At 35.6% G+C, this 12,248-nt stretch overlaps 1 protein-coding gene across 6 annotated transcripts in view; it reads right to left on the reverse strand.

Annotated features, from left to right (window-relative positions):
- The window catches only part of LOC118017929 (RUN and FYVE domain-containing protein 2), a 46,207-nt gene that overhangs the window by 20,546 nt on the left and 13,413 nt on the right, over positions 1-12,248 (reverse strand). For 4 of the 6 annotated variants that reach the window (XM_035016295.1, XM_035016267.1, XM_035016304.1 and 1 more), the window contains exons 7-12: positions 12,084-12,149; positions 8,089-8,158; positions 5,800-5,901; positions 5,541-5,657; positions 4,823-4,990; positions 2,056-2,153 (exon numbers count right to left, since the gene is read on the reverse strand). In XM_035016295.1, coding sequence (XP_034872186.1) covers positions 2,056-2,153; positions 4,823-4,990; positions 5,541-5,657; positions 5,800-5,901; positions 8,089-8,158; positions 12,084-12,149 — 621 coding nt within the window. The remainder of the gene's footprint in view (positions 1-2,055; positions 2,154-4,822; positions 4,991-5,540; positions 5,658-5,799; positions 5,902-8,088; positions 8,159-12,083; positions 12,150-12,248) is intronic. The other 2 variants (XM_035016278.1, XM_035016286.1) reach the window with 2 other exon arrangements.

Genomic DNA, 12,248 nt, shown 5'->3' on the forward strand with positions numbered 1-12,248 from the left:
TTACGTCTACACTAGGTGAAGAAGCCACATTGTTATTTATTATGTTAGGATGTGTATGCCAGGAATCAAGTGTGCTACAAGGCCAAGAGCAAAGACCTGCAATTATTTTGAACAGCCAAGTCCTCCCTGTAGGATCTTTATGCATTTACTACATTATGCCGAAAGCTGTGTGTGTGTGTGTGTGTGTGTGTGTTGTGTGTATGTTAAGATTCGAAAGAATATAGTATTAGTTGGCAACATTCTCTAGAGATCATTTTTGTTCATCACTGATGTTTAAATATTAGCTTAAAATGTGATTTTCATTTGTTGTTTTTATTTGTAAGTCATTGCTTCTCCCTGTGCTTAGCTCCACTCCCTGCCTCCCATCTAGGATTTCTTAGATTTAACTTCAATGTTTTTATAAGAAAACTTTTCCCACGTATTAAAGAGACATTAACTCCTTGTAGGGAATCACAGGCAAAATTTCTATTCAACTAGCTGAAAACACTGCCTCTTCTTTTCTTCCTAAAAACATACCAGTGGGGCAACCTGACACATTTGAGAAGTATAAATGCCACTTCTGAGCAAAAGAGAATAACATTCAAGTTATCTCTAAATTGAAATTTAATTTTAAAATATTAACGTAGGGGGACAGGGACCCAAGTATTTCTCTAAGATTACAGAAACTAAAATAAAACTCAGAGTGAGGTAGGGCTTGAAGTTGTGCTATCACAGAAGAGGGCTAAGGGAACTGGAAAACTGAGGTGCTAGAGCACAAGAGAATGGCCAATCTGGGTTATAAACTATTTTAAAACATATTAAAAAATCAGTAAAGAAGCCATTAGGCCAAGAGTGGGCCAAGAGGGAAAATTTGTGCCAACACACTGTGAAACCAAAGGGTTAACTTATTTTTAAACAATGTTTATAGTTTCCATCAAAAAGTAGCTAAAAAGATAAAACTGCACTTGAAAATCCTGACCTCCAAAAGGTCAATACTCAAATCAGCCTTTGTGCACAAGGTTTGAGGAATGTGTTTTTGGAAATCCAAGTGCACCCACTCTGCTTCATGGCAGTGTATTACCACAGCAGCTGATCAAGAAGTGGACAGGGTTCTTAATACCCTTTTCAAATACTTAATAGCATAAATTATTTTCTATTTAATATATTATAAAATTGTTGACTCTCTTTTAGTCTGTTTAAATACAAGTGGTTTTCAGAAAGATATATCTTTGACCAGCTTGTACTGGTCCTGAGTGTCACTGCTGGCATATTTCACCAATGACATTGCAATTGTCCTAGTTTGAGTTAACAAATCACTGTCACTTCATAATGGAATGGACAGAAATTAAAGACAGAGAAAGGTAATAAAGATGTCCAAAATGTAAAAATGGGGATAAAGAAAACAAAAAAGAAAAAAGAAGAAAGAGGATGTCAATAAAAGAATATTCATGTCAATAAAGCATTAATAGTTATGTTTTTCATAAGTAGATTCAAAGAAAGCAATGATAAGACATATGTTGACACCAACATGACAGGTCAATGGAAATACATTACATTTTCCAACAATAAAAGTGAAAAATGCCAATACAAAACAATTCAATTTAAATAAAATTATTTATTGGTTTGGGTTGAGGGTCCTAGCTCAAAGAAACGCAACTAAACTGCCAACTCAAAGCTTGATTTCAGATAAAGAGATGATGAATGACAAAGGATATGACAATCAATATGCATGGAAATCAATCAGGGATAATTCCACCATAGATTTTGTTCGTTTTTCACTTTTTTAAAGTTTTTGTTTGTGTATTTGTTTTATGTCATCGATTGAACCACATGAAATTGCCGATATTAAATCTTTTAAGAAAATCCACAAAATGGCAAATTCAAATGAATTCAGCCTACTATAAAGCAACTTGATTCCATGCAACAACCAAAACAAAAAAGGCAAAATCCTGCTGGGCTTAAAAAAAAAAAAGGCCTAATAAATTTTCCTAATGGTTTTTGTGGCAGGTGTCAGAGTTGAATAAAGAAAAGGGAGAAAAAAAGGAAAGAAAGAAACTAAGACTGAAAATGCTGTACCTTTGCTCCAGCTGCCTCATGGCTGCAGTAATTTTATTGGTTTTTTCTTCTAGTCGGACAATTATTTCATTTTTTTCTTTCAAGCCATCTTCAGAACCCTATGTAGAAAGGAAAAAAAAAAACAAAACTATAGTGGCTTTGATTTTTAAACCTGAATATTTTTAAGTTTTGTATACCATTTCACTATGGAATTTTTACTTTGAAATGAGTAGAGCTAATTTGTAGGTTAAAATACTCCTATGATATAAAGCAGCAGTACTATTAGTCTTCAATTAAAATGTAATAAAAAGAACTGCCTTTAGTGTTTCTGGAAGACAACAGAATAAACTCTTGTAAACTATGCTTTTTTTCCAATTAAATAAAGAGTTTTTGGCAACAAATCTACTTAAACAGTGATGTCACTTTATGAGAGAATTGTAACGATTATTATAGTAAAGCATTTTTTTTTTAAGATTTTTTTATTTGAGAGAGAGAGAGCACGAGCAGCAGGGAGGGACAGAGGGAGAGTGAGAAGCAGACTCCCACTGAGCAGAGAGCCCCACATGAGGCTGGATCCCAGGACTCTGGGACCATGATCTGAGCTGAAGGCAGACGCTTAACTGATTGAGCCACCCAGGTGCCTCTACAGTAAAGCATTTCAGTCAAAACTAAATCTTTCTCAGGGCCCTTGGCTGGCTCAGTAGGTAAAGCATGTACATTGCTGATCTTGGGGTTGTAGATCTGAGCCCATGTTGGGTGTAGGGATTACTTAAAAAAATAAAATCCTGAGGCGCCTGGGTGGCTCAGTCGTTAAGTGTCTGATGCCTTTGGCTCAGGTCATGGTCCCAGGGTCCTGGGATCAAGCCCCACATCAAGCACCCTGCTCTGGGGGAAGCCTGCTTCTCCCTCTCCCACTCCCCCTGCTTGTGTTCCCTCTCTCGCTGTGTCTCTGTCAAATGGGTATTAAAGAGGGCACGTTCTGCATGGAGCACTGGGTGTTATACACAAACAATGAATCATGGAACACGACATCAAAAACTAATGATGTAATGTATGGTGATTAACATAATAAATTTAAATTTTTAAATAATTTTTAAATTTAAACTTTAAATTTAATAAATTTTAATAATTTAAATTTAAATATTTAAATTTTACATTTAAATTTATTAATCAAATTTATTAATTAAATTTAAAATTAAATATTTAAATCTTAAATTTTAATAAATTTTAATTGATAAATTTTAAAAAATTTAAATTTTTTTTAAAAAGTAATAAGATAAAAAATAAAATCTTAAAAAAATAATTATTAAAGGGGCACCTGGGTGGCTCAGTTGGTTAAGTGTCTGACTTCAGCTCAGGTCATGATCTCAGGGTCCTGGGTCAGGCCCTATTTTGGTCTCCACACTCAGCGGGGAGTCTGCTTCTCCTCTCCTTCTGCCCCTCCCTCGAGCTCATGCTCTCTCTCTCTCAAATAAATAAAATCTTTTTAAGAAAAAATAAATCTTTCTCAGGACTACACTGTATAAAGAATTCACAGAAATGTCCTGCATATTTAGATTGAGTTTTCCCAAAAGATTTAATCTTCATACTTAACCTTTTGGCATTAAAAAAGAAATTCAGATAGGTGATTTGTTTATTCTTTGATACCTATTCCATTGCTACACTACTTAAGCTTCCATACAGAAAAAAAGTCACTGGTTTTTATTACCAATATAGCACAGCTAAAAACCAAATCCTTCATACAAAAGTTATTTTCAATTTACATTAAACTCAAGAAATTCTAAGAATTTAAGAATGAGCCTTACCTCCAAAATCTATAAAGAACTTATCAAACTCAACACTCCCCCAAAAAATAATCCAGTTACAAAATGAGAAGACATGAATAGACACTTCCCTAAAGAAGACATCCAGATGGCTAACAGACACATAAAAACATGCTCAACATCTCTCATCATCAGGAAATACAAATCAAAATCACAATGAGATACCACCGCACACCTGTCAGGATGGCTAAAATTAACACAAGAAACAAGAGGTGTTGGCAAGGATGCAGAGAAATGGGAACCCCTTGCACTGCTGGTGGGAATGCAAACTGGTGCAGCCACTCTGGAAAACAGTATGGAGGTTCTTCAAAAAGTTAAAAATAGAACTACACTATGATCCAGCAATTGCACCACTAGGTATTTACCCAAAGAATACAAAAATATAGATTTGAAAGGGGTACATGCACCCTGATGTTTATAACAGCATTATCAACAATAACTATGGAAAGAGCCCAAATGTCCATTGACTGATGAATGAATAAAGATGTGTTATATGTGTGTGTATATATGTGTGTGTATGTGTGTGTGTGTGTGTATATATATATATATATATATATATATATAATGGAATATGACTCAGCCATCAAAAAGAAGGTCATCTTAACATTTGCAACGACATGGATGGAGCTACAATGTATTACACTAAGCAAAATAAGTTAGAGAAAGACAAATACCGTATGATTTCACTCATGTGTGGAATTTAAGAAACAAAACAGATGAACATATGGGAAGGGGGAAGAAAAAAGAGGGAAACCATAAGAAACTCTTAATGACAGAGAACAAACGGAAGGTTGTGGGAGGGATGTGGGTGGGGGATGGGCTAGATGGGTGATGGGTATTAAGGAGGGCACTTGTTATGATGAGCACTGGGTGTTGTATGTAAGTGATGAATCACTGATTTCTACTCCACTGTAGGTTAACAAACTATAATTATAATAAAAATTTTTTTAAAAAATGATCCTTACCTGCAACTTTTGATACATTTCTATGTTAATTGCTTTAACTTCCTCTAGTTGTTGCCGAAGGCCTATCAGAGTATCCTGCTTCTCATGGATATCTTTCTCCAACAACTTCATGGCAAGTTCAATTTCATGTTTCATACTAACTTGTACCGCTAGCTCATTTTCCACATCCTGCAATTTCAACATATCCTCAATTCACATACCACTTCAGGATGTCAAAAGTCAGACACACGACAGTTAATGACAACATGAAGAATTTTCTATTCACTATGTAGACTATTTTTTTTTAATGGCTTCATGTCACTAGGTATATGTCTTTTTATTTTTTAAGGATTTTATTTATTTATTTATGTGAGAGAGAGAAAGAGAGCACAAGCAGGGGCAGCAACAGGCAGAGGGAGAAGCAGGCTCCCTCCTGAGCAAGGAGCCAGATGTGGGGCTCGATCCCAGGACCCTGGGATCATGACCTGAGCTGAAGGCAGACACTTAACGACTGAGCCACCCAGGCGCCCCATCTATTTTGTTTTTTTAATGCTGGTCACAATCCATTCATTTCAGATTATAACACAGTTTAAAAACACTTGATAAAAAAAGAATCTGAAGGGGTTGTAAGGGGGTGAGATTTCTATCCCACAGCAAGGAAGATAAAGCTAAAAAAAAGATTTTAAGTGATGCTTAAGGGTAAATTATTATTATGATTATTTTTGCTAATGTAAACTACCTGTCTTAACTGAGATTCATCTCGAAGCTGCCTTCTGGCTTCGTTGTACATTTCATCCAGCCCCTGCCGAGAATGCTTGTATGTTTGAAGCTCAGTTTCCACATCCACTTTGGTAACCTAAGAAGAAAACATCAAGCTTTTTACTGTGTCATCACTACTATCAATACAGCACAGAAATAAATATCCAGTCTATGCAGAAGTCCCCAAAAGTGGCAATTTCTGACACAAGACTGTGTGTTTGCAAACAGTCCATACTTACCTCCAGGTGCTGCTGTGTTTTCATCAAAATCAATTTATTTTCACTTCGTAATTGATGATTTTCTTCTTGGAGTTTAATGATATTATTTTTTGCTATTGCTAACTAAAAATTATGAAACAGGGACAAGAAAAAAGATTTTAAACACCTTTACTTATACTTGCTTTACAAGTTATGATCATCGCTATAAACAATAGAATACAAAAGCTTAAAACTAGTCAAATGTTTCACATCTACAGAAGCTTTCATAAGAAAAATGTGCTAGTATCCTAAGATACCAATAAAAAAATTGAACTCTTATTTCTAGTATTTCCTTTTATTAGTCAAAATATATTGTTAGTTAAAACATATCATGCATATCTGATTTAAGTATGTTCTGAATACAAAGTATCATGAAACAATAAGACTGTAAAGACCTGTGTAAAGATAAAAAATCTATAAGAAGGCTGTGCTATCATTGAAAATGTGATACAGACCTTCATGATAACCAAATAGGACACCCTCTGAAATAGATAACACTGAGTGACCATCACAAATATGAGACATTTTTCACCATCGGAGTTAAACTAAGTGGCTTGGTTCTGAGGCCTACAATGAAAAGAGGGATTCCAGGAAAGGAAAGCAGGGACCATCCCCAATGTTGGCTTATAAATAAATTTCTGAACACTTCATCAGGGATATAACTTGAACTTCACAGTGTGCCTAAGGCCAAGAAGAAGCACAAACTAGAGAGCAGCTCTAATGGTCCCAATCTATCAAACTACCAAATGGTCCCGATGGCCAAGAGACACATGACAAGATGCTCAACATCACTCATCATTAGGGAAATGCAAGTTAAAACTACAATGAAAGACTACCTGTCAGAATGGCTAAAATCAGAAACACAAGAAACAACAGGTGTTGGCAAGGATGTGGGGGAAAAAAAAGGGACCCTCGGTGCACTATTGGTGGAAATAGAAACTGGTGCAGTCACTGTGGAAAACAGTATAGAGTTTCCTCAAAAAATTAAAAATAGAACTACCCTACAATCCAGTAATTGCACTACTGGGTATTACCCCCAGAATACAAAAACACTAATTCAAAGAGATACATGCATCCCTGTTCACTGCAGCATTGTTTACAATAGCCAAACTATGGAAGTGGCCCAAGTGTTCACTGATAGATGAATGGATAAAGAAGATGTAGTGAGTGGATGGAATGTTATTCAGCCATTAAAAAGAATGAAATCTTGCCATTTGCAACAACATGGATAGAGCTACAGAGTTTAATGCTAAGCAAAATAAGTCAGAGAAAGACAAATACTGTATGATCTCACTCATATGTGGAATTTAAGAAACACATGAGCGAAGTCAAAAAAAGAGAGAGAGAGAGAGACCAAGAAACAGACTCTTAACTATAGAGAACAAACTGATGGTTACCAGAGGGGAGATGGGTGGTGGGATGGATGAAATAGGTGATGGGGATTAAAGAATACACTTACCATAATTAAAAAACGAAACAAAAGAGAACACTATCAAGCGGTCCCAAACTATCAAAATAAAGATACATTTGCAGTTATGCAAGTAATCATGTGCTCCCTGGTTTGGAAAAATTAGGCCAGTTCTAAAAGAATTAAGAATTTTAATTAACACAGGAAGTAGGGTTCAGAGCACTCATGACAGATTTCTTCCTCTAGCCTAAATAATTCTGAAAATAGAAAGCAGTAACTCTGTGGATTAAAAAAAAAAAAAAACTTATCTAAAGCAACTTTACAAATAGTATTAAAAAGAGAGCAGAGATAAATTTCCAGTCTGGGACCACCAGATAGGCGCTCTGACAACGCAGGAAACCAAAGCACACGGGATGAGGTTTATACTTGGTTGGGTGGAGAAAGGGTGGCCATGAGCAGGTAGTGGTGCTTGTAAAGAAAAGTAATCTGAATAGTGGAACAAGACAAACAGTATCATTTTAATGGGAATTTCTACCTATAGGTGATTCACTAAATAGAGGTCATCCAGATTTTAAAGAGAATCACAGCTTATTCATAGAAGGGCTTGTATAAGTGTCATCTTTGGGGCTCATTTCTAGGAGTATCTCAAACAACTCACAGATTTACCAGAGAATTTACCTGAGAAAATGTGGTTTCTCTAGAACTTATAATCATCAATTATAACTATATTGCAAATATTCCATCATAAGGATGAAAATGTGCACCCACGCACATGCACACTTAGTGTATTCATACTTAAAATGGAAAAGGATCAAAAATACTCAGTCCGTGTAAGACAACTATCCATGGCTGGGTTACAATACCTCTTCAATCAGCTTAGTATTTGACTTTTCTAATGAGTCAACTCTTGAATGGAGACTGCTGACTGTGCTGCTGAAATTAATAAAGAAAAAACTCATTCAAATCACACAAATTCACAAAAGTAAGAAAAGGTATGTTATCCTGGACTTACCATGTTAACTAACATGCACCGACTATCCTGAATTTGTGAGTGTGGGAAATTTCATTAAGTTGGATAACCAGATTTGGCTAGGAAAGCAATAAAGACTGGAGCAAAAAACTCGTTTCTATTAAAATTCCACTTTATGCTGCTCATTATTTTTTGCTGTCTTCTTAGAGTCTTTCTTACATTTACATTTTAATACTTAGGAATGAATTCCACACAAAGACTACCAAGTATTATTAAAATTAAAAATTAACTTTTAAAGGATGAACTTTAAACATCCACTTTATAATTAAATGGCTTAATAAGCATTTACAGCAGTCTTCAACACAAGCCCATTCTGTTTCCACTCTCCACTTTCATAATCACTTAAAGACCTCTAAAGTCACCCATAGTTTGGGAAATGTGAATATGAAATTCACATCAGGTACCCGGACAGCCAGCAGCTAAGCAAACACCCTGACTTTCAAGGATATAGCTAAAAGTCAGGTTAAGCCGAATGAACTTGGTTTTTTTGTATTTTTGTTTAAATTGATCAAGATTGGACATTACTGTACATTTTTTTCCTGCATTTTTATAAATCTTGATAAAAAATCGTATTTCAAACTGTACAGTCACCAGAAGTACACAGTTATCAAAAATGCACACACTTCCCTTGGCATCTCCGAGACTGGACATTATTGTACATTTTATTTAGTTTGTTTTTCAAGACCTTGTTTCTACCACCTCAAGCTTTAATAACATAATATGCTGTTTACATCACAATAAAACCTATCATAGATTTAAACAAATTTTATACCAGCCTCAGAAATAAATATTGGCATTTTAACTAGTGAAACAAATCTTTTTTCATTCATATTAAATCATTTTTAAATATTATCATTCTTAGGGAAACAACTTGAGTTTTTCACAAACAGCAACAGGGTATCCGGATGGTGAGACCTTAACAGGTGTGGGACTAAGAGACAGAGGACCAAAGTTAGAGTCCCTGCTTTTCTACTTTCTGTGTCACCTTGAAAGCTGTAAAACCTTTCTGAGCTCCAGTTTCTTTACCTATAAATCAGATAATAGGGGCGCCTGGGTGGCTCAGATGGTTGGGCATCTGCCTTCGGCTCAGGTCATGATCCCAGGGTCCTGGGATCGAGCCCCGCATCGGGCTCCTGGCTCAGCGGGGAGCCTGCTTCTCCCTCTCCCTCTGCCTCTCTCCCTGCTCATGCTTTCTCTCTCTCTCTCTATCTCTGTGTCTCAAATGAATAAATAAAATCTTAAAAAAAAAAAAATCAGATAATAATATCTGTCCTACCTTTATGTAAGAATCAATAAAATATTAATCAAAAAAGCACTTTTGAAAATAAACCCTCAATAGTTTTCTTTGAATGAGGGATAATATGTGAGTTCTATTTTTTTCTTTATCTGTTTTCTATATTTTTTTAAGTACTCTAAATATACAAAAACATTCTAACTGGAAAAACAATGAAACCTTTTTAAAACCGTAAAATGTACAAAACTAAGGCACTAGCACTGCTGTAAATGATTTAAAACACAATTTCAAAGAGAATGAGAAAACTCCTTGAACCAAATGGAACAGACTCTAAGATAAACTGTTGAGTAAAAACAGTGAACTACAGAATAGTGTAAAAATTATGCTACTTTACGTGTAAAAAAACTGAGGGGAAGGGAACTTTAAGAAAATATATGCATATTCTTATTTGTATAAAGTATCTCTGGAGGCATACACGAGAGCCTATTAATTAGTCCCAAAGAGGGAAACCAGGTGATTGGGTATCAAGGAGGAGGGAGGCTTTTTGTTCATGTTCCTTTTGAAGTTTAAACTATGTGACTATATATATATTTTTTAAAGATTTTATTTATTTATTTGAGAGAGAGCAAGCACGAGCAGGGCAGAGGAAGAGGAAGAAACAGACTCCCCGCCAAGCAGGGAGCCCAATGCAGGGGATGCAGGGCTCGATCCTAGGACCCTAGGATTGTGACCTGAGCTGAAGGCAGTCGCTCAACCAACTGAGCCAACAGGCGCCCCAAACTATGTGAATATATTACCTGTTGCCAAAAGTGAATAAAGCTTTAAGAGTAAGTAAATAAGCAATACAAAGTTGCATTTAGAAATATAATCTCAGAATTACAAATTAGAAAACACACATACATACACATATATTTCCTATGACATCTTTTATTAAAACTGTGATTAAAAAAAAGATAATGATACAAGATATTTCCTATCTCTCCAACTTCAGAGAAAGCAAGAGTTACAGCTTCTTATCTTTCTAAAATGGGAAAATGTTTAATTTTATTTTCTGACTACTGAACGAAACTTAGAAAATCAGAAAAGTATAAAGAATAAAATAGAAATTATCCATAATTTCATCACCCAGAGACAGTCATTTTTGCTAATTATTCATTTTAATTAATGGGAACAGTCTCCATTTCTAACTATGTAGCAAATATTATTCACTTTACCTGTGCTATCTAGTCCAAACTAAAATGTACTATAACTGTAAAATACACATTGGCTTGTGAAGACAATACAAAGAAAGAATATAAAATACCTCATGAATAATTGTTATATTGATTACATATTGAAATAATATTTTGGGTATACTGGGTTGAATAAAATATATATATATTTTTTAAAGATTTTATTTATTTATTTATTTGAGAGAGAGAAAGAAACAGCATGAGAGGGGATAGGGCCAGAGGGAGAAGCAGGCTCCCCGCTGAGCCGGGAGCCTGATGTGGGACTCGATCCCAGGATCCCAGGACCATGACCTGAGCCAAAGGCAGTCGCTTAACCAACTGAGCCACCCACGCTCCCATAAAATATATTTTTAATTAATTTCATGTTTTTTACCTTTTTAATGTGGTTACTAAAAATTTTAAATTATCTATATGACTCACATTTTATTTCTATTAGTCAGAACTGCACTATACTATTTTACATATTGATCTCAGAAATTCTTACAAGTATTCACTGACAGCTTCAATGCCCAGGTGACATATATAAGGAAATAAAATATAAGGAAAAACTCCCACCATGGGAGGCGACAGCCACATTTACACATGAAGCTCTTTGAAGTAGGAAAAATGAATTTGTGAACCATAAAAATGATATAAACTTCCACCCTATCTAGCCTTTTCTTCTCAAGGATACAGGGATAAGTTTGAAATTCTGTCTTTATTTTTTTGACCCCTCCCCAGAAGTTCTATTTTTAAATTCTCCAAATGTTCTATCTGAAAATCTGACTCTTGGAAAGCCTGGGTGGGTCAGTCAGTTAAGCGGCTGCCTTTGTCCCAAGTTATGATCCAAGGATCCTGAGATCAAGCCCTGCATCGGGCTCCCTGCTCAGCGGGGAGTGTGCTTCTCCTTCTGCTGTTCCCCCTGCTTGTGCTCTAATCTCACTCTCTCTCAAATAAATAAATAAAATCTTAAAAAAAAAAAAATCTGACTCTCATTTTTGAAAATGAATTAGCTCCAATAATTCTCTGTATTCTTAATTTCTATTCTCTACTCCCTCAACCCTTTCTCAAAGATGTTTAGTAGGGGGCACCTGGGTGGCTCAGTTGGTTGAGCGACTGCTTTCGGCTCAGGTCATGATCCTGGAGTCCCGGGATCAAGTCCCGCATCGGGCTCCCTGGTCGGCAGGGAGCCTGCTTCTCCCTCTGACCCTCCCCCCTCTCGTGTGCTCTATCTCTCTCATTCTCTCTGTCTCAAATAAATAAATAAAATTAAAAAAAAAAAAAGATGTTTAGTAGGAAGGAATAGGGTAAAGTGGACCTGAAAAGGGTGTAAAAAACCTCTACGACAATAGTCACAAATATCCAAGTATCCATAATACTTACTTCAGTTGTCTATTTAATTCTTCAACATAATTCTTCTGGTCTAATATGGCAGCAATTTGAACATTCCTAAAGAGGGGGAAAAGCAGCTTTGTGTCAGTTGGAAAGGTATTTACTGAAGGACCAAAAAAATGTCTACGTCGCCTAAAATTGTTATAAAACCATAAT

The sequence above is a fragment of the Mirounga leonina genome, unplaced genomic scaffold (assembly GCF_011800145.1).
Source record: "Mirounga leonina isolate KUSES-001 unplaced genomic scaffold, KU_Mleo_1.0 Mir_106, whole genome shotgun sequence".
Taxonomy (NCBI): domain Eukaryota; kingdom Metazoa; phylum Chordata; class Mammalia; order Carnivora; family Phocidae; genus Mirounga; species Mirounga leonina.